The following is a 20,098-nucleotide window of genomic DNA, read 5'->3' on the forward strand; positions in this document are numbered from 1 at the left end:
TTTGCATTTTCTATTCCCTCCCTGATTCAAGTATTTGTATTAACCACTAAGCTAAGAGATCAAAGTTCATCAAGAAGCTTAAAAATGGAATGGCCAAAAGCAGTCTCAAAGCTTTTAACTTGTGATCAAATATAAGGGTAATAGGTCATGCCCCAAATCTGGGAGCTGAGGCACCCCTGTCCTCCGTCCCATCACCAACTCACCACCCACGAAAGAGAAAGCCCCAGATGAGGTACCGGTATCACCAGCAGGCACAGATGTTTCCCCAAAGTCCGCCCCAAAGCCCGATTGATCCCCTTCAGGTGCTGTTGCTGCTTCAGCTGTTTCTGCTTCAGCTGGTGCTGCTTCAGCTGTTACTGCTTCAGCTGCTGGTGCTTCTGCTGCATCTCCTGCTAGGTCAGAAGTGGATAAGAACCCCTCTCCTTCACCAACAGTAGAAAGCTGGGAAGAGAGGGGCTCAGTAAAGCTTTGAGCATCCTCAATAGGTTGAGAAATAGACTCGTCCACTGGCTGAGAGGCTTGTGCTGGGGCCCAGGGATCATCTCCCAAGGGCTGAGGTAGAAAGTCCACAGAAGCAAAGACTGAAGGAGGAGGAGCAGCTTTGTCTGAAGCAGAGGCATCAACATTGGCAAGGAGAAAGAGTGCATATTTATCTTGTTTAAAGTGGAACACATTTCAATTACATATCTCATTATTCTAAAGCAAAATATGCAGTGTTCTCCCCAGGAAGAACAACAAAAAAAAAAGCATTCAGGCAAAGATTCAGCAATCTGCTTGTTGAATGCATAACCTTTCTGTGGACCCCAGGTCCAGAGGGAATGCCTCCAAATTCTTTTTATAAAACAGAGCTCAAACTGTTCATTCTAACAATCTAATGTAAAACCTGCATGATTCATGCACTGCCGAATGAAACTCATTATCAAGCTGAGCTGTAATGTATCAAGCAAAACAACTAAAGTTTGGGCATTTCTGGGGAGAACAATGCACTATTGTCTGTAGCATCCTGGCAAACCCCAAAGCATCACAGTACCACTATATTCACGAGTGTGGGGAAAACATCGACGTGAATGCTCATATTCATATCATCATCATCATCAAAGTACACTCAACCAATAACAGATATTGGGTTTCTTTTTTCTATTCATGTTATGCATTAAGCAAATATACAGTATGGCACAATGAATCAGTCTGGTCTAAGTTATAAACCTAATCATCAGACTTTTACAATGGTGCTTCTCTAGGGGAACCATCCATCTAAATTTGAAATTATAAATCTATCAAATGTAATGATATTTCCTCACAATATTGTCTTAGATCACCTGATACACCAAATTTTATTATCTACATGCCAACAATTTCTTTACAATAATTCTTTAAGTAGTTTGAAAAGAAATGTAAGAAGTGATAAACATGTCTTTTTAACTGGGACAACAAAAAAAAAATTCTGGAGCAGAAATGATGAGATAGGATAAAGGATACACAAAATGTGTGTGCCCTCATGGAAAAGTGGGTAGGTGTGAGATGACAGGACAGGAGAACAAATAGGACAGCTTCAATACCCCCTGCTTCAGCGAGGTAGCCAAAGCAGGTGGGGGGGAGTGATGCTGTTTCCTATGGGGCAGGGTAGTGCCAGGAATGGACAAAGGCAAGCAAGTATGAATATGTACATGTGTGGCGAACAGTTTGAAAGAAAAAGAAAGATGTATATGTATATACATTTTGGTATGTATATGTACATGTATGGGTGTTCATTTATATATATCTGCATAAGAGTGGATGGACCATTCTTCGTCTGTTTCCTGGCGTTACCTCGCTGATGTGGGAAATGGCAATCAAGTATAATAAATATACGAATAGGAAGAGAGGAGCATGATTGGTTCCCAGTGAACGTCAGTCCCAGCAGGGTTGTGTGATGTCCCCATGGTGGTTTAATTTGTTTATGGATGGGACAGTAAAGGAGGTAAATGCAAGAGTTTTGGAGAAAGTGGCAAGTATGCAGTCCGTTGTGGATGATAGGGCTTGGGATGTGTCAGTTGTTGTTCGCAAATGATATAGCTCTAGTGGCTGATTCATTAGAGAAACTGCAGAGGTTGGTGACCAGAGTTTGGAAAAGTGTGTGAAAGGAGAAAGTTTAGAGTAAATGTGAATAAGAGCAAGGTTCGGTAGGGGTAAGGGACAAGTTAATTGGGATGTAATTTTGAATAGAGAAAAACTGGAGGAAGTAAAGTGTTTTAGATATCTGGGCATGGACTCAGAAGCACATGGAACCATGGAAGCAGAAGTGAGTCACAGTGTGGGGGAGGGGGCAAAGGTTCTGGCAGTGATTAAGAATGTGTGGAAGGAGAGAACACTATCTTGGAGAGCAAAAATGGGTATGTTTGAAGGAATAGTAGTTCCAACAATGTTATATGGTTGCGAGGCATGGGCTATAGATAGGGTTGTATGGAGGAGGGTGGATGTGTTGGAAATGAATGTCTGAGGACAATATATGGTGTGAGGTGGTTTGACTGAGAAAGTAATGTAAGGGTAAGAGAGATGTGTAGAAATAAAAAGAGTGTGGTTGAATGAGCAGAAGAGGGTGTGTTGAGATGGTTGGGGCATGTAGAGAGAATGAGTGAGGAAAGATTGACAAAGAAGATATATGTGTCAGAGGTGGAGGGAACAAGGAGAAGCAGGAGACCAAATTGGAGGTGGAAGGGTGGAGTGAAAGAGATTTTGAGCGATCAGGGCCTGAACATACTGGAGGGTGAGAAGCGTGCAAAGAACAGAGTGAAGTGGAGCGATGTGGTGTACAGGGGTTGACTTGCTTTCAATGGACTGAACCAAGGCATGTAAGGCATCTGGGGTAAACCATGGAAAGGACTGTAGGGCCTGGATGTGGATGGGAAGCTGTGGTTTCGGTGCATTACAAATGAAAGCTAGAGACTGAGTGTGAATGAATGTGGCCTTTTTTGTCTGTTTTCCTCCCACTACCTCAAAGAAGTGGGGGATAGCAATGCTGTTTTCCTGTGGGGCGAGGTAGCACCAGGAACAGATGAAGACAAGCAAGTATGAATATGTACATGTGTAGGTATGTAATGTCTACGTAAGTGTATATATGTATATGCTGATATGCATATGTATATGTATTTACATATGCGGACATTTATGTATATATATGTGTATATGAGTGGATGGGCCATTCTTCATCTGTTTCCTGGTGCTAACTCGCTGACACGGGAAACAATGATTAAGTATAATAATTAAATAAATATAAACAAATATATATATCAGCGAACAACAATTGACTCACTTCCCAAGCTCTCTCATCCCCAACAGACTTCATACTTGCCCCTCTTTCCAGGACTCTTGCATTTACCTCCTTTACAACCCCATCCATAAACAAATTAAACAACCATGGAGACATCACACACCCCTGCCGCAAACCTACATTCACTGAGAACCAATCACTTTCCTCTCTTCCTACACGTACACATGCCTTACATCCTCGATAAAAACTTTTCACTGCTTCTAACAACTTGCCTCCCACACCATATATTCTTAATACCTTCCACAGAGCATCTCTATCAACTCTATCATATGCCTTCTCCAGATCCATAAATGCTACATACAAATCCATTTGCTTTTCTAAGTATTTCTCACATACATTCTTCAAAGCAAACACCTGATCCACACATCCTCTACCACTTCTGAAACCGCACTGCTCTTCCCCAATCTGATGCTCTGTACATGCCTTCACCCTCTCAATCAATACCCTGTGAGAAACTGCAGAAGCTGGTGACTGAGTTTGGTAAAGTGTGTGGAAGAAGAAAGTTGAGAGTAAATGTGAATAAGAGCAAGGTTATTAGGTACAGTAGGGGTGAGGGTCAAGTCAATTGGGAGGTGAGTTTGAATGGAGAAAAACTGGAGGAAGTGAAGTGTTTTAGATATCTGGGAGTGGATCTGTCAGCGGATGGAACCATGGAAGCGGAAGTGGATCATAGGGTGGGGGAGGGGGCGAAAATTTTGGGAGCCTTGAAAAATGTGTGGAAGTCGAGAACATTATCTCGGAAAGCAAAAATGGGTATGTTTGAGGGAATAGTGGTTCCAACAATGCTGTATGGTTGCGAGGCGTGGGCTATGGATAGAGATGTGCGCAGGAGGATGGATGTGCTGGAAATGAGATGTTTGAGGACAATGTGTGGTGTGAGGTGGTTTGATCGAGTAAGTAACGTAAGGGTAAGAGAGATGTGTGGAAATAAAAAGAGCGTGGTTGAGAGAGCAGAAGAGGGTGTTTTGAAATGGTTTGGGCACATGGAGAGAATGAGTGAGGAGAGATTGACCAAGAGGATATATGTGTCGGAGGTGGAGGGAACGAGGAGAAGAGGGAGACCAAATTGGAGGTGGAAAGATGGAGTGAAAAAGATTTTGTGTGATCGGGGCCTGAACATGCAGGAGGGTGAAAGGAGGGCAAGGAATAGAGTGAATTGGAGTCATGTGGTATACAGGGGTTGACGTGCTGTCAGTGGATTGAAGCAAGGCATGTGAAGCGTCTGGGGTAAACCATGGAAAGCTGTGTAGGTATGTATATTTGTGTGTGTGGACGTGTGTATGTACATGTGTATGGGGGGGGGGGGGGGGGTTGGGCCATTTCTTTCGTCTGTTTCCTTGCGCTACCTCGCAAACGCGGGAGACAGCGACAAAGTATAAAAAAAAAAAAAAAAAAAAAAAAAAAAAAAAAAAAAATATATATATTTCATCCCTGGGGATAGGAGAGAAATACTACTTCCCACATATTCCCTGCGTGTCATAAAAGGTGCCTAAAAGGGGAGGGAGTGGGGGCTGGAAATCCTCCCCTCCCGTTTTTTTCAATTTTCCAAAAGAAGGAACAGAGAAGGAGGCCAAGTGAGGATATTCCCTCTAAGGCTCAGTCCTCTGTTCTTAACGCTCCCTCACTAATGCAAGAAATAGCAAATATGTATGGGAAAACAGAAAATAAATAAATACATACATATATATCCCAGTGAAAAGTTTTTATCGAGGAGGTAAGGCATGTGTACGAGTAGGAAGAGAGGAAAGTGACTGGTTCTCAGTGAACATTGGTTTGTGGTAGGGGTGCGTGATGTCTCCATGGTTGTTTAATTTGTTTATGGATGGGTTGTTAGGGAGCTAATGCAAGAGTTTTGGAAAGAGGGGCAAGTATGCAGTTTGTTGTGGATGAGAGAGCTTGGGAAGTGAATCAGTTGTTGTTCGCTGATGATACAACATTGGTGGTTGATTCGGGTGAGAAACTGCAGAAGCTGGTGACTGAGTTTGGTAAAGTGTGTGAAAGAAGAAAGCTGAGAGTAAATGTGAATAAGAGCAAGGTTATTAGGTACAGTAGGGTAGAGGGACAAATCACTTGGCAGGTAAGTTTGAATGGAGAAAAACTGGAGGAAGTGAAGTGTTTTAGATATCTGTGAGGAGATTTGGCAGTGGATGGAACCATGGAAGCGGAAGTGAATCATAGGGTGGGGGAGGGGGCGAAAATTCTGGGAGCGCTGAAAAATGTATGGAAGTTGAGAATGTTATCTTGGAAAGCAAAAATGGGTATGTTTGAAGGAATAGTGGTTCCAACAATGTTATATGGTTCCAATGCGTGGGCTATAGATAGAGTTGTGCAGAGGAGGGTGGATGTGCTGGAAATGAGATGTTTGAGGACAATATGTGGTGTGAGGTGGTTTAATCGAGTAAGTAATGAAAGGGTAAGAGAGATGTGTGGTAATAAAACAAGTGTGGTTGAAAGAGCAGAGGGTGTTTTGAAATGGTTTGGTCACATGGAGAGAATGAGAGAGGAAAGATTGACAAAGAGGATATATGCGTCAGAGGTGAAGGGAATGAGAAGTGGGAGACCAAATTGGAGGTGAAAAGATGGAGAGAAAAAGATTTTGAGTGGTCGGGGCCTGAACATGCCGGAGGGTGAGAGGCGTGCAAGGAATGGAGTGAATTGGAACGATGTGGTATACCAGGGTCGATGTGCTGTCGATGGATTGAACCAGGGTATGTGAAGCGTCTGGGGTAAACCATGGAAAGTTTTGTGGGGCCTGGATGTGGAAAGGGAGCTGTGGTTTCGGTGCATTATACATGACAGCTAGAGATTGAGTGTGAACGGATGTGGCCTTTGCTGTCTTTTCCTAGTGCTACCTTGCGCACATGCAGGGGAGGGGGTTGTCACTTCATGTGTGGCGGGGTGGCGACGGAATGAATAAGGGCAGACAGTATGAATTATGTCCATGTGCATATATGTAAACGTCTGTGTGTGTATATATATGTACACATTGAAATGTATAGGTATGTATATGTGCTTGTGTGGACGTGTATGAATATACATGTGTATGTGGGTGGTTTGGGCCATTCTTTCGCCTCTTTCCTCGCACTACCTTGCGAACGCGGGAGACAGGGACAAAGTATAATAAGGAGAGTGGTGAGGGTAAGTGAGCTTGGAAAGGAGACTTGTGTGAGGAAGTACCAAGAGAGACTGAGTACAGAATGGAAAAAGGTGAGAACAAAGGAAGTAAGGGGAGTGGTGGAGGAATGGGATGGCTTGCACAAAAGATGCTTGTGGCATGAGAATCGTGGAAAGTGGGCAGATTAGAAAGGGTAGTGAGTGGTGGGATGAAGAAGTAAGATTATTAGTGAAAGAGAAGAGAGAGGCATTTGGACGATTTTTGCAGGAAAATAATGCAAATGACTCGGAGATGTATAAAAGAAAGAGGCAGGAGGTAAAGAGAAAGATGCAAGAGGTGAAAAAGAGGGCAAATGAAAGTTGGGGTGAGAGTATCATTAAATTTTAGGGAGAATAAAAAGATGTCTGATCATTATCTTGTGGAGGTGAAGGTGAAGATTTGTAGGGGTTTTCAGAAAAGAAAAGAGAATGTTGGGGTGAAGAGAGTGGTGAGAGTAAGTGAGCTTGGGAAGGAGACTTGTGTGAGGAAGTACCAGGAGAGACTGAGTACAGAATGGAGAAAGGTGAGAACAAAGGACGTAAGGGGAGTGGGGGAGGAATGGGATGTATTTAGGGAAGCAGTGATGGCTTGCGCAAAATATGCTTGTGGCATGGGAAGCGTGGGAGGTGGGTTAATTAGAAAGGGTAGTGAGTGGTGGGATGAAGAAGTAAGATTATTAGTGAAAGAGAAGAGAGAGGCATTTGGACGATTTTTGCAAGAAAAAATGCAAATGAGTAGGAGATGTATAAAAGAAAGAGGCAGGAGGTCAAGAGAAAGGTGCAAGTGGTGAAAACGAGGGCAAATGAGAGTTGGGGTGAGAGAGTATCATTAAATTTTAGGGGGGAATAAAAAGATGTTTTGGAAGGAGGTAAATAAAAAGCGTAAGACAAGGGAGCAAATGGGAACTTCAGTGAAGGGGGCTAATGGGAAGGTGATAACAAGTAGTGGTGATGTGAGAAGGAGATGGAGTGAGTATTTTGAAGGTTTCTTGAATGTGTTTGATGATAGAGTGGCAGATATAGGGTGTTTTGGTCGAGGTGGTGTGCAAAGTGAGAGGGTTAGGGAAAATTATTTGGTAAACAGAGAAGAGGTAGTAAAAGCTTTGCGGAAGATGAAAGCCGGCAAGGCAGCAGGTTTGGATGGTATTGCAGTGGAATTTATTAAAAAAGGGGGTGACTGTATTGTTGACTGGCTGGTAAGGTTATCTAATGTATGTATGACTCATGGTGAGGTGCCTGAGGATTGGCGGAATGCTTGCATAGTGCCATTGTACAAAGGCAAAGGGGATAAGAGTGAGTGCTCAAATTACAGAGGTATAAGTTTGTTGAGTATCCCTGGGAAATTATATGGGAGGGTATTGATTGAGAGGGTGAAGGCATGTACAGAACATCAGATTGGGGAAGAGCAGTGTGGTTTCAGAAGTGGCAGAGGATGTGTGGATCAGGTGTTTGCTTTGAAAAGTGTATGTCAGAAATACTTAGAAAAGCAAATGGATTTGTATGTAGCATTTATGGATCTGGAGAAGGCATATCATAGAGTTGATAGAGATACTCTGTGGAAGGTATTAAGAATATATGGTGAGGGAGGCAAGTTGTTAGAAGCAGTGAAAAGTTTTTATTGAGGATGTAAGGCATGTGTACATGTAGGAAGAGAGGAAAGTGATTGGTTCTCAGTGAATGTAGGTTTGTGGCGGGGGTGTGTCATGTCTCCATGGTTGTTTCATTTGTTTATGGATGGGGTTGTTAGGGAGGTGAATGCAAGAGTTTTGGAATGAGGGGCAAGTATGCTGTCTGTTGTGGATGAAAGAGCTTGGGAAGTGAGTCAGTTGTTGTTCGCTGATGATACAGCGCTGGTGGCTGATTCATGTGAGAAACTGCAGAAGCTGGTGACTGAGTTTGGTAAAGTGTGTGAAAGAAGAAAGTTGAGAGTAAATGTGATTAAGAGCAAGCTTATTAGGTACAGTAGGGTTGAGGGTCAAGTCAGTTGGGAGTTAAGTTTGAATGGAGAAAAATTGGAGGAAGTAAATTGTTTTAGATATCTGGGAGTGGATCTGGCAGCAAATGGAACCATGGAAGCGGAAGTGAATCATAGAGTGAGGGAGGAGGCGAAAATTCTGGGAGCCTTGAAGAATGTTTGGAAGTCGAGAACACTATCTCGGAAAGCAGAAGTGGGTATGTTTGAAGGAATGGTGGTTCCAACAATGTTGTATGGGTGCGAGGCGTGGGCTATGGATAGAGTTGTGCGCAGGAGGGTGGATGTGCTGGAAAAGAGATGTTTGATGACAATATGTGGTGTGAGGTGGTTTGATCGAGTAAGTAATGTAAGGGTAAGAGAGATGTGTGGAAATAAAAAGAGTGTGGTTGAGTGAGCAGAGGAGGGTGTTTTGAAATGGTTTGGTCACATGGAGAGAATAAGTGAGGAAAGATTGACCAAGAGGATATGTGTCAGAGGTGGAGGGAACAAGGAGAAGTGGGAGACCAAATTGGAGGTGGAAAGATGGAGTGAAAAAGATTTTGAGTGATCGGGGCCTGAACATGCAGGAGGGTGAAAGGTATGCAAGGAATAGAGTGAATTGGAACGATGTGGTATACCGGGGTTGACGTGCTGTCAATGGATTGAACCGGGGCATGTGAAGCGTCTGGGGTAAACCATGGAAAGTTGTGTGGGGCCTGGATGTGGAAAGGGAGCTGTGGTTTCGGTGCATTATTACATGACAACTAGAGACTGAGTGTGAATGAATGTAGCCTTTGTTGTCTTTTCATAGCACTACCTCACACACATGAGGGGGAGGGGGTTGTTATTCCATGTGTGGCGAGGTGGCGATGGGAATAAATAAAAGCAGACAGAATGAATTATGTACATGTGTATATATGTATATATCAGTGTGTGCATATATATATATATGTATACATTGAGATGTATAGGTATGTATATTTGCGTGTGTGGACGTGTATGTATATACATGTGTATGTGGGTGGGTTGGCCATTCTTTCGTCTGTTTCCTTGCGCTACCTCGCTAACGCAGGAGACAGCGGCAAAGCAAAATAAAATAAATATAAATATAAAAGATGTTTTGGAAGGAGGTAAATAAAGTGTGTAAGACAAGGGAACAAATGGGAACAACAGTGAAGGGGGCAAAGGGGGAGGTGAAAACAAGTAGTGGCGATGTGAGAAGGAGATGGAGTGAGTATTTTGAAGGTTTGTTGAATGTTTGATGATAGAGTGGCAGATATAGGGTGTTTTGGTCGAGGAGGTGTGCTAAGTGAGAGGGTTAGGGGAAATGATTTGGTAAACAGAGAAGAGGGAGTAAAAGCTTTGCAGAAGATGAAAGCCGGCAAGGCAGTGGGTTTGGATGGTACTGCAGTGGAATTTATTAAAAAGGGGGTGACTGTATTGTTGACTGGTTGGTAAGGTTATCTAATGTATGTATGACTCATGGTGAGGTGCCTGAGGATTGGCGGAATGCTTGCATAGTGCCATTGTACAAAGGCAAAGGGGATAAGAGTGAGTGCTCAAATTACAGAGGTATAAGGTTGTTGAGTATTCCTGGGAAATTATATGGGAGGGTATTGATTGAGAGGGTGAAGGCATGTACAGAATATCAGATTGGGGAAGAGCAGTGTGGTTTCAGAAGTGGTAGAGGATGTGTGGATCAGGTGTTTGCTTTGAAAAGTGTATGTGAGAAATACTTAGAAAAGCAAATGGATTTGTATGTAGCATTTATGGATCTGGAGAAGGCATATGATAAGAGTTGATAGAGATGCTCTGTGGAAGGTATTAAGAATATATGGTGTGGGAGGCAAGTTGTTAGAAGCAGTGAAAAGTTTTTATCAAGGATGTAAGGCATGTGTATGTGTAGGAAGAGAGGAAAGTGATTGGTTCTCAGTGAATGTAGGTTTGCGGCAGGGGTGTGTGATGTCTCCATGGTTGTTTCATTTGTTTATGGATGGGGTTGTTAGGGAGGTGAATGCAAGAGTTTTGGAATGAGGGGCAAGTATGCAGTCTGCTGTGGATGAGAGAGCTTGGGAAGTGAGTTGTTCGCTGATGATAGAGCACTGGTGGCTGATTCAGGTGAGAAACTGCAGAAGCTGGTGACTAAGTTTGGTAAAGTGTGTGGAAGAAGAAAGCTGAGAGTAAATGTGAATAAGAGCAAGGTTATTAGGTACAGTAGGGTTGAGGGACAAGTCAATTGGGAGGTAAGTTTGAATGGAGAAAAACTGGAGGAAGTAAATTGCTTTAGATACCTGGGAGTGGATTTGGCAGCGGATGGAAACATGGAAGCGGAAGTGAATCATAGGGTGGGGGAGGGGGAGAAAGTTCTGGGAGCGTTGAAGAATGTGTGGAAATCGAGAACATTATCTCAGAAAGCAAAAATGGCTATGTCTGAAGGAATAGTGGTTCCAACAATGTTATATGGTTGCGAGGCGTGGGCTATGGATAGAGTTGTGCGCAGGAGGGTGGATGTGCTGGAAATGAGATCTTTGAGGACAATGTGAGGTGGTTTGATCGAGTAAGTAATGTAAGGGTAAGAGAGATGTGTGGTAATAAAAAGAGCGTGGTTGAGAGAGCTGAAGAGGGTGTTTTGAAATGGTTTGTTCACATGGAGAGAATGAGTGAGGAAAGATTGACAAAGAGGACACGTGTCAGAGGTGGAGGGAACGAGGTGAAGTGGGAGACCAAATTGGAGGTGGAAAGATGGAGTGAAAAGGATTTTGAGTGATCGGGGCCTGAACATGCAGGAGGGTGAAAGGCGTGCAAGGAATAGAGTGAACTGGAATGATGTGGTATACCGGGGTCGACGTGCTGTCAATGGATTGAACCAGGGCATGTGAAGCGTCTGGGGTAAACCATGGAAAGTTCTGTGGGGCCTGCGTGTGGAAAGGGAGCCGTGGTTTCAGTGCATTACACATGACAGGTAAAGACTGAGTGTGAAGGAATGTGGCCTTTGTTGCCATTTCCTGGTGCTACCTCGCACGCACGCAGGGGGAGGGGGGTGTCATTTCATGTGTGGCGGGGTGGCGGCAGGAGTGGATGAAGGCAGCATGTATGAATAAGAACATGTGTATATATGTACATGTCTGTGTATGTATACATATGTATACATTGAAATGTATAGGTATGTATATGTGTGTGTGTGTGTGGGCATTTATGTATATACATGTGTATGAGGGTGGGTTGGGCCATTCTTTTGTTCGTTTCCTTGCGCTACCTTGCTAATGTGGGAGACAGTGTCAAAGTATAATAATAATAATAATTCTTTCTTTCTTTCAAACTATTCGCCATTTCCCGCATTAGCGAGGTAGCGTTAAGAACAGAGAACTGGGCCTTTGAGGGAATATCCTCACCTGGCCCCCTTCTCTGTTCATTCTTTTGGAAAATTAAAAAAATAATAATAATAATATTAAATATATATTTTCTTTCATACATATATGCCATTTCCCGCATTAGCAAGGTAGCATTAAGAACAGAGGACTAAGCTTGAGAGAGAATATTCTCACTGGGCCCCTTTCTCTGTTCCTTCTTTTCATTAATAAAAAAAACAGGAGGGAAGGATATCCAGCCCCCCGATCCCTCCCCTTTTAGCTGCCTTCTATGACACACAGGGATTACGTGATAATATTCTTTCTCCCCATCCCCATACACGAAACCAGTGTATATTGATGGGTGACTTCAATGCGAAGGTGTGTAATGTGGCAGTTGAGGGTGTAATTGGTGTACATGGGGTATTCAGTGTTGTGAATGGAAATGAAGAGCTTGTGGAGTTATTTATTTATTTATTTTGCTTTGTCGCTGTCTCCCGCGTTTGCGAGGTAGCGCAAGGAAACAGACGAAAAAAATGGCCCAACCCACCCCCATACACAATGTACACACACACACGCCCACACACGCAAATATACATACCTATACATCTCAATGTACACATTGAAAAAAGACAGGTGATTGGGAATACCTGGTTTAAAAAGAGATATATATCTATGTATACATATGTGAGTAGGAGAGATGGTCAAAGGGCATTATAAATTACCTGCAAACTGATAAGCATGTAAAAGAGACTTTTGGATGTTAATGAGCTGAGAGGGGCAGCTAGAGGGACGTCTGATCACTATCTTGAGGAGCCAAAGGTGAAGATTTGTAGAGGCTTTCATAAAAGAAGAGAAAATGTCGGGGAGAAGAGAGAGGTGAGAGTGAGCGAGCTTGGAAAGGAGACTTGTGCAAGGAAATACCAGGAGAGATTGAGGTTAGAATGGCAAATGACTTGAGGGAAGTGGGTGAGGAATGGGATGTATTTAGGGAAGCAGTGATGGCTTGTGCAAAAGATGCATGTGGCATGAGAAAGGAGGGAGGTAGGCAGATTAGAAAGGGTAGTGAGTGGTGGGATGAAGAAGTTGTTGGTGAAAAAGAGAAGCATTTGGACGATACTTGCAAGGAAGGAGAGCAAATGACAGAGAGATGTATAAAAGAAAGCAGGAGGAGGTTACGAGAAAGGTGCAAGGTCTCAAAAAGAGGGCAAATGAGAGTTGGTGTGAGAGTATCATTAAACTTTAGGAAGAATAAAAAGATGTTTTGGAAGGAGGTAAATAACGTGCATAAGGCAAGAAAACAAATGGGAACATCAGTGAAGGGGGAAAGTGGGGAAATAATAACAGGTGGTGATGAAGTGAGGAGATGGAGTATTCTGAAGTTTTGTTGAATGTGTCTGATGACAGAGTGGTAGATGTAGGGTGTTTTGGTCAGGGTGGTGTGTGAAGTGAGAGGGTCAGGGAGAATGGTTTGGTTAAGAGAGAGAGGAGGTAGTGAAAGCTTTGCAAAGATGAAATCCGGCAAGGGGTCTGGTTTGGATGGTACTGCAGTAGAATTTATTAAAAAAGGGGGTAACTGTGTTGCTGATTGGTTGGTTTGGATATCCAGTGTATGAATGAATCATGGTGAAAGTGCTTGAGGATTGGAAGAATGCATGCATAGTGCCACTGTACTGAGGTAAAGGGGATAAAGGTGAATATTCAAACTACAGAGGCATAAGTTTGTTGAGTATTTCTGGGAAATTCTATGGGAGGGTACTGATTGAGAGGGTGAAGGCATGTACAGAGCATCAGATTGGGGAAGTGCAGTGTGGTTTCAGAAGTGGTAGAGGATGTGTGCATCACGTGTTTACTTTGAAGAATCAGTCTGAGAAATACTATGAAAAACAAATGGATGTGTATGTAGCATTTATAGATCTGAAGAGGGCATATGAAAGGGTTGAGAGATGCTTTGTGGAATGCCTTAAGAGTATCTGGTGTGGGAGGTAAGTTGCAAGAAGCAGTGAAAAGTTTTTACCAAGGATGCAGGGCATATGAACGAGTAGGAAGAAAGGAGAGTGACTCGTTCCTAGAGAAGGTCAGTCTGCAGCAGGGGTGTGTGATGTCCCCATGGCTGTTAAATTGATTTATGGATGGGGTGGTTTGGGAGGCAAATGCAAGAGTTTTGGAGAGAGGCAAGAATGCAATCTCTTGGGCTGAGAGGGCCTGGGATGTGAGTCAGTTGTTGTTCACCGACAATACAGCTCTAGTGGATGATTCGAGTGATAAACTGCAGTGGTTGGTGACTAAGTTTGGAAAAGTGTGTAAAAGGAGAAAGTTGAGAGTAATGTGAATAAGAGCAAGGTTATCAGGTTCAGTAGGGTTGAGGGACAAGTTAATTGGGATGTAAGTTTCAATGGAGAAAAACTGGAGGAAGTGAAGTGTTTTAGATATCTGGGAGTGGAATCATAGAAGCGGAAGTGAGTCACACGGTGGGGGGAGGGGTGAGGATTCTGGGAGCAATAAAGAATGTGTGGAAGGAGAGAACACTGTCTCGGAGCACAAAAATGGGTATTTTGGAAGGAATAGGATCTCCAACAATGTTATATGGTTGCGAGGCATGGGCTATGGATAGGGTTGTATGGAGGAGGGTGGATGTGTTGGAAATGAAATGTTTGACGACAATATGTGGTGTGAAGTGGTTTGATCGAGTAATAATTAAAGGGTAAGAGAGATGTGTGGAAATAAAAAGTGTGGTTCAAAGAGCAAAAGAGGGTGTGTTGAAACTGTTTGGACATATGGAGAGAATGAGTGAGGAAAGACTGACAAAGAGGATATATGTGTCAGCAGTGGAGGGAACAAAGAGAAGTAGGAGACCAAACTAGATTTGGATAGGGAGCTTTGGTTTCGAAGCATTACACATAACAGATAGAGACTAAGTGTGAGCAAATGTGGCCTTTTTGTCTGTATTCCTGGTGCTACCTCACTGAACCAGGGGATAGCGATACTGTTTTCCTGTGGGATGGGGCAGTGACAGGAATGGATGAAGGCAAGCAAGTATGAATAAGTTCATGTGTATGTATGTAATGTCTGCATATGACTATGTATATGCATGTATATGTGCATATGTGGGCATTTATGTATATTCATGTGTATATGAGTGGATTGGCCATTCTTCACCTGTTTCCTAGGCTACCTTGCTGACACAAGAAACACCGATTATGCATAATAAAAAAGAATAAAAAAGATATTTTTTTTTTGCCGCTGTCTCCCGCGTTTGCGCTACCTCGCTGGTGGCTGATTCATGTGAGAAACTGCAGAAGCTGGTGACTGAGTTTGGTAAAGTGTGTGGAAGAAGAAAGTTAAGAGTAAATGTGAATAAGAGCAAGGTTATTAGGTACAGTAGGGTTGAGGGTCAAGTAAATTGGGAGGTGAGTTTGAATGGAGAGGGACTGGAGGAAGTGAAGTGTTTTAGATATCTGGGAGTGGATCTGGCAGCGGATGGAACCATGGAAGCGGAAGTGGATCATAGGGTGGGGGAGGGGGCGAAAATTCTGGGGGCCTTGAAGAATGTGTGGAAGTCGAGAACATTATCTCGGAAAGCAAAAATGGGTATGTTTGAAGGAATAGTGGTTCCAACAATGTTGTATGGTTGCGAGGCGTGGGCTATGGATAGAGTTGTGCGCAGGAGGATGGATGTGCTGGAAATGAGATGTTTGAGGACAATGTGTGGTGTGAGGTGGTTTGATCGAGTGAGTAACGTAAGGGTAAGAGAGATGTGTGGAAATAAAAAGAGCGTGGTTGAGAGAGCAGAAGAGGGTGTTTTGAAGTGGTTTGGGCACATGGAGAGAATGAGTGAGGAAAGATTGACCAAGAGGATATATGTGTCGGAGGTGGAGGGAATGAGGAGAAGAGGGAGACCAAATTGGAGGTGGAAAGATAGTGTGAAAAAGATTTTGTGTGATCGGGGCCTGAACATGCAGGAGGGTGAAAGGAGGGCAAGGAATAGAGTGAATTGGAGCGATGTGGTATACCGGGGTTGACCTGCTGTCAGTGGATTGAATCAGGGCATGTGAAGCGTCTGGGGTAAACCATGGAAAGCTGTGTAGGTATGTATATTTGCGTGTGTGGACGTATGTATATACATGTGTATGGGGGGGGTTGGGCCATTTCTTTCGTCTGTTTCCTTGCGCTACCTCGCAAACGCGGGAGACAGCGACAAAGTATAAAAAAAAAAAAAAAAAATATATATATATATATATATATATATATATATATATATATATATATATATATATATATATATACTCTTAACTTTCTTCTTCCACACACTTTACCAAACTCAGTCACCAGCTTCTGCAGTTTCTCACATGAATCAGCCACCAGCGCTGTATCATCAGCGAACAACAACTGACTCACTTCCCAAGCTCTCTCATCCCCAACAGACTTCATACTTGCCCCTCTTTCCAAAACTCTTGCATTTACCTCCCTAACAACCCCATCCATAAACAAATTAAACAACCATGGAGACATCACACACCCCTGCCGCAAACCTACATTCACTGAGAACCAATCACTTTCCTCTCTTCCTACACGTACACATGCCTTACATCCTCGATAAAAACTTTTCACTGCTTCTAACAACTTGCCTCCCACACCATATATTCTTAATACCTTCCACAGAGCATCTCTATCAACTCTATCATATGCCTTCTCCAGATCCATAAATGCTACATACAAATCCATTTGCTTTTCTAAGTATTTCTCACATACATTCTTCAAAGCAAACACCTGATCCACACATCCTCTACCACTTCTGAAACCACACTGCTCTTCCCCAATCTGATGCTCTGTACATGCCTTCACCCTCTCAATCAATACGATCCCATATAATTTACCAGGAATACTCAACAAACTTATACCGCTGTAATTTGAGCACTCACTCTTATCCCCTTTGCCTTTGTACAATGGCACTACGCACGCATTCCGCCAATCCTCAGGCACCTCACCATGAGTCATACATACATTAAATAACCTTACCAACCAGTCAACAATACAGTCACCCCCTTTTTTAATAAATTCCACTGCAATACCATCCAAACCTGCTGCCTTGCCGGCTTTCATCTTCCGCAAAGCTTTCACTACCTCTTCTCTGTTTACCAAATCATTTTCCCTAACCCTCTCACTTTGTGAATAAGAGCAAGGTTATTAGGTACAGTAGGGTTGAGGGTCAAGTCAATTGGGAGGTAAGTTTGAATGGAGAAAAACTGGAGGAAGTGAAGTGTTTTAGATATCTGGGAGTGGATCTGGCAGCGGATGGAACCATGGAAGCGGAAGTGGATCATAGGGTGGGGGAGGGGGCGAAAATTCTGGGAGCCTTGAAGAATGTGTGGAAGTCGAGAACATTATCTCGGAAAGCAAAAATGGGTATGTTTGAAGGAATAGTGGTTCCAACAATGTTGTATGGTTGCGAGGCGTGGGCTACGGATAGAGTTGTGCGCAGGAGGATGGATGTGCTGGAAATGAGATGTTTGAGGACAATGTGTGGTGTGAGGTGGTTTGATCGAGTAAGTAATGTAAGGGTAAGAGAGATGTGTGGAAATAAAAAGAGCGTGGTTGAGAGAGCAGAAGAGGGTGTTTTGAAGTGGTTTGGGTACATGGAGAGAATGAGTGAGGAAAGATTGACCAAGAGGATATATGTGTCGGAGGTGGAGGGAACAAGGAGAAGAGGGAGACCAAATTGGAGGTGGAAAGATGGAGTGAAAAAGATTTAGTGTGATCGGGGCCTGAACATGCAGGAGGGTGAAAGGAGGGCAAGGAATAGAGTGAATTGGAGCGATGTGGTATACCGGGGTTGACGTGCTGTCAGTGGATTGAATCAAGGCATGTGAAGCGTCTGGGGTAAACCATGGAAAGCTGTGTAGGTATGTATATTTGCGTGTGTGGACGTATGTATATACATGTGTATGGGGGGGGTTGGGCCATTTCTTTCGTCTGTTTCCTTGCGCTACCTCGCAAACGCGGGAGACAGCGGTAAAAAAAAAAAAAAAAAAAAAAAAAAAAAAAAAATATATATATATATATATATATATATATATATATATATATATTATATATATATATATACATTTTAGTGTAGAAAGATACTGGTCACATATTCCCTGCATGTTGCAGAAGGCAACTAAGAGGGGTGGGAGCAGATGGCTGGAAATCCTCTTTTCCTGTAATACTTTCCAAAAGCAGGAACAGAGCAATGAGCCAAGAGAGAATTTTTCTTTCTAAGGTTGTCATATGTTCTTATGCTATTATGCTATCTCACTCATGCAGGAAATAGTAAGCATGTATGAAAAAAAATACATATATAATTGCTCCTGGATCCCTTTCTTAAAAGGATTATGGTGTTACTCCAGAACACCTTTTCCCTGACCACTTTTCATGCCCTAGTTTAGGGGAATGACTTTATGCCACCATCCACTTACCAGATTGATTCAATTCATTCAATCTGTGTTTGTGTAAACTTTTTTCATATCTGTTTGCCTTTCATACTTCCTCACCTAGCTCCTTCTTCTGCTCCTACTTTGATAAATTGATAATACTGGAGGGGAGAATTATATCAAAAATGAATGTAAGAGTACGATAATTCGAATAAGCAATTCCCTGCCCCAACCTACAATTTGGCATATCTGACACTTCAGCAACAAAAGGAAAATCAATTGCTCTGTTTGTTCTTAACTTTCAATGATTTTTCTGAAAATCTAGATGGACAGTCCTCTTGTCTAATGTTAAGAAATCAGTCTCAAGTTCTGACTCTACAAGCAATCAATGACAATTCTAATATTTTCCTTGTATGTGCAGGAACAGCCAAAATTCCACTCTATCACAAAACTTTTTAATTTCACATACCAACTTGACACATTATACAGGTTGAAAAAAGAAACCCAGAACAGAAATAAGTCTACAACTAAAAGAGTCAAATCAAAAAGGGTAAATCACAACATTACATAACAGATTCACTTGAAACTACGTGACCAAAACGAGAAATGAGATTTAACATTAGTACTCAAATATTCTTTCTCTTTTAAATCAATTCAATATGTGAAACATTAGTATTCACACAAAACTAAACAAAGAAATTAGTAAAGAAAGAAATTATATGTTCATGCATATTCAGCTGAAAAGAAAAAGTTTACTCAAAGCAACAGCACCCAAGAAATTTATGGGGGAGGAGCAAATTTATTTCTGAGGTATCAAAAATATCCAAGGCTGGATAATTCTAGCCATAAAAACATATTCATCAGTCCTGCTTCATACCAGGTAATCTCGTTTCTTTTCTTATAAATAACACACAAACTCTAAATACCATATACTTTGGCATGGGCAAGACCATTAATATATGACACTGTTTAAACAGATCAAATCCTTTTACCTTCATTATTTTCACTGCAACATACAAACCCTAAAGAAAAAACTTGAAATTAATCAGATTAAAGTTTTCAATTAGCTTGTTTTAAAAAGTAAATTACCCTTCTGCCAAACTGGAACTACTGTGAGAAGAGTTCATAAACCTCTTTAAGCATGCATAAGGGCTGTCTGTACACACAATCTAATCACATCAGTTCACAAACTTAGGGCATATCAAAAAACAGTAACCTCAGGAATACAGCATTCCAAGAGACCTAACAACAAATATGAAATAAGGTTAAACGTTTCAGTTCTACTGGTAAACAATTTCAAAAATATGACAAAAAGAACCTTCTGGAATGATAAAGTCAAAGTACATCAAACCTACTTATGTGTATACAGTTAGCCCTGTTATTCAGGAAGAGGTACTGACATATGACTTTAATTCACCACATCCAGATGCTGAGCACTGAATCACTGAAGTGGAGAAAATATTCTAACATTCTTTGTTCCATAAGCATATCTCTTGAAATAAATATAAACATAAGAAGAAAGCAAAAAACTCACAGCTACATCATACACAAATTACTTTAATGATAACATGTAAGAATATGAGGTTTGAGGTCAAGCAACAACACTAACCTTGGGCAACCTCATCTCCACCCAGCATCTCAAAACTCTCCAGGTCAGGGCCACCATTCACGGGGGCACCCCCAAACAAGTCAGCTTCTCCATCGAGGCCTGGAGATGAGACACCTTCATGCACTATTCACATCTTCATGCAACCATAAGTCTCCACTTTAAGACCAAAACTGTATATACAAGCCTAAAATATGTGCATAAGAAAGAAGCAAAAGAATACTTTCGATTTTACATTAGGCTTGTATGTACTGTTTCCTAATGAGCATAGTTGCCAAGAGAAGAAATAATAAGTGTATGAACATACCATGAAAT

General features: G+C 42.2%; 1 protein-coding gene across 7 annotated transcripts in view; it reads right to left on the bottom strand.

The window, feature by feature from the left end:
- The window catches only part of Clc (clathrin light chain), an 80,209-nt gene that overhangs the window by 37,606 nt on the left and 22,505 nt on the right, over positions 1 to 20,098 (bottom strand). For 2 of the 7 annotated variants that reach the window (XM_071671343.1, XM_071671344.1), the window contains exons 3-4: positions 19,787 to 19,885; positions 204 to 389 (exon numbers count right to left, since the gene is read on the bottom strand). In XM_071671343.1, coding sequence (XP_071527444.1) covers positions 204 to 389; positions 19,787 to 19,885 — 285 coding nt within the window. Of the gene's footprint in view, positions 1 to 203; positions 606 to 19,786; positions 19,886 to 20,098 lie in introns of all 7 variants that reach the window. The other 5 variants (XM_071671342.1, XM_071671341.1, XM_071671340.1 and 2 more) reach the window with 3 other exon arrangements.

This window comes from Panulirus ornatus, chromosome 16 (assembly GCF_036320965.1).
Source record: "Panulirus ornatus isolate Po-2019 chromosome 16, ASM3632096v1, whole genome shotgun sequence".
NCBI lineage: Eukaryota > Metazoa > Arthropoda > Malacostraca > Decapoda > Palinuridae > Panulirus > Panulirus ornatus.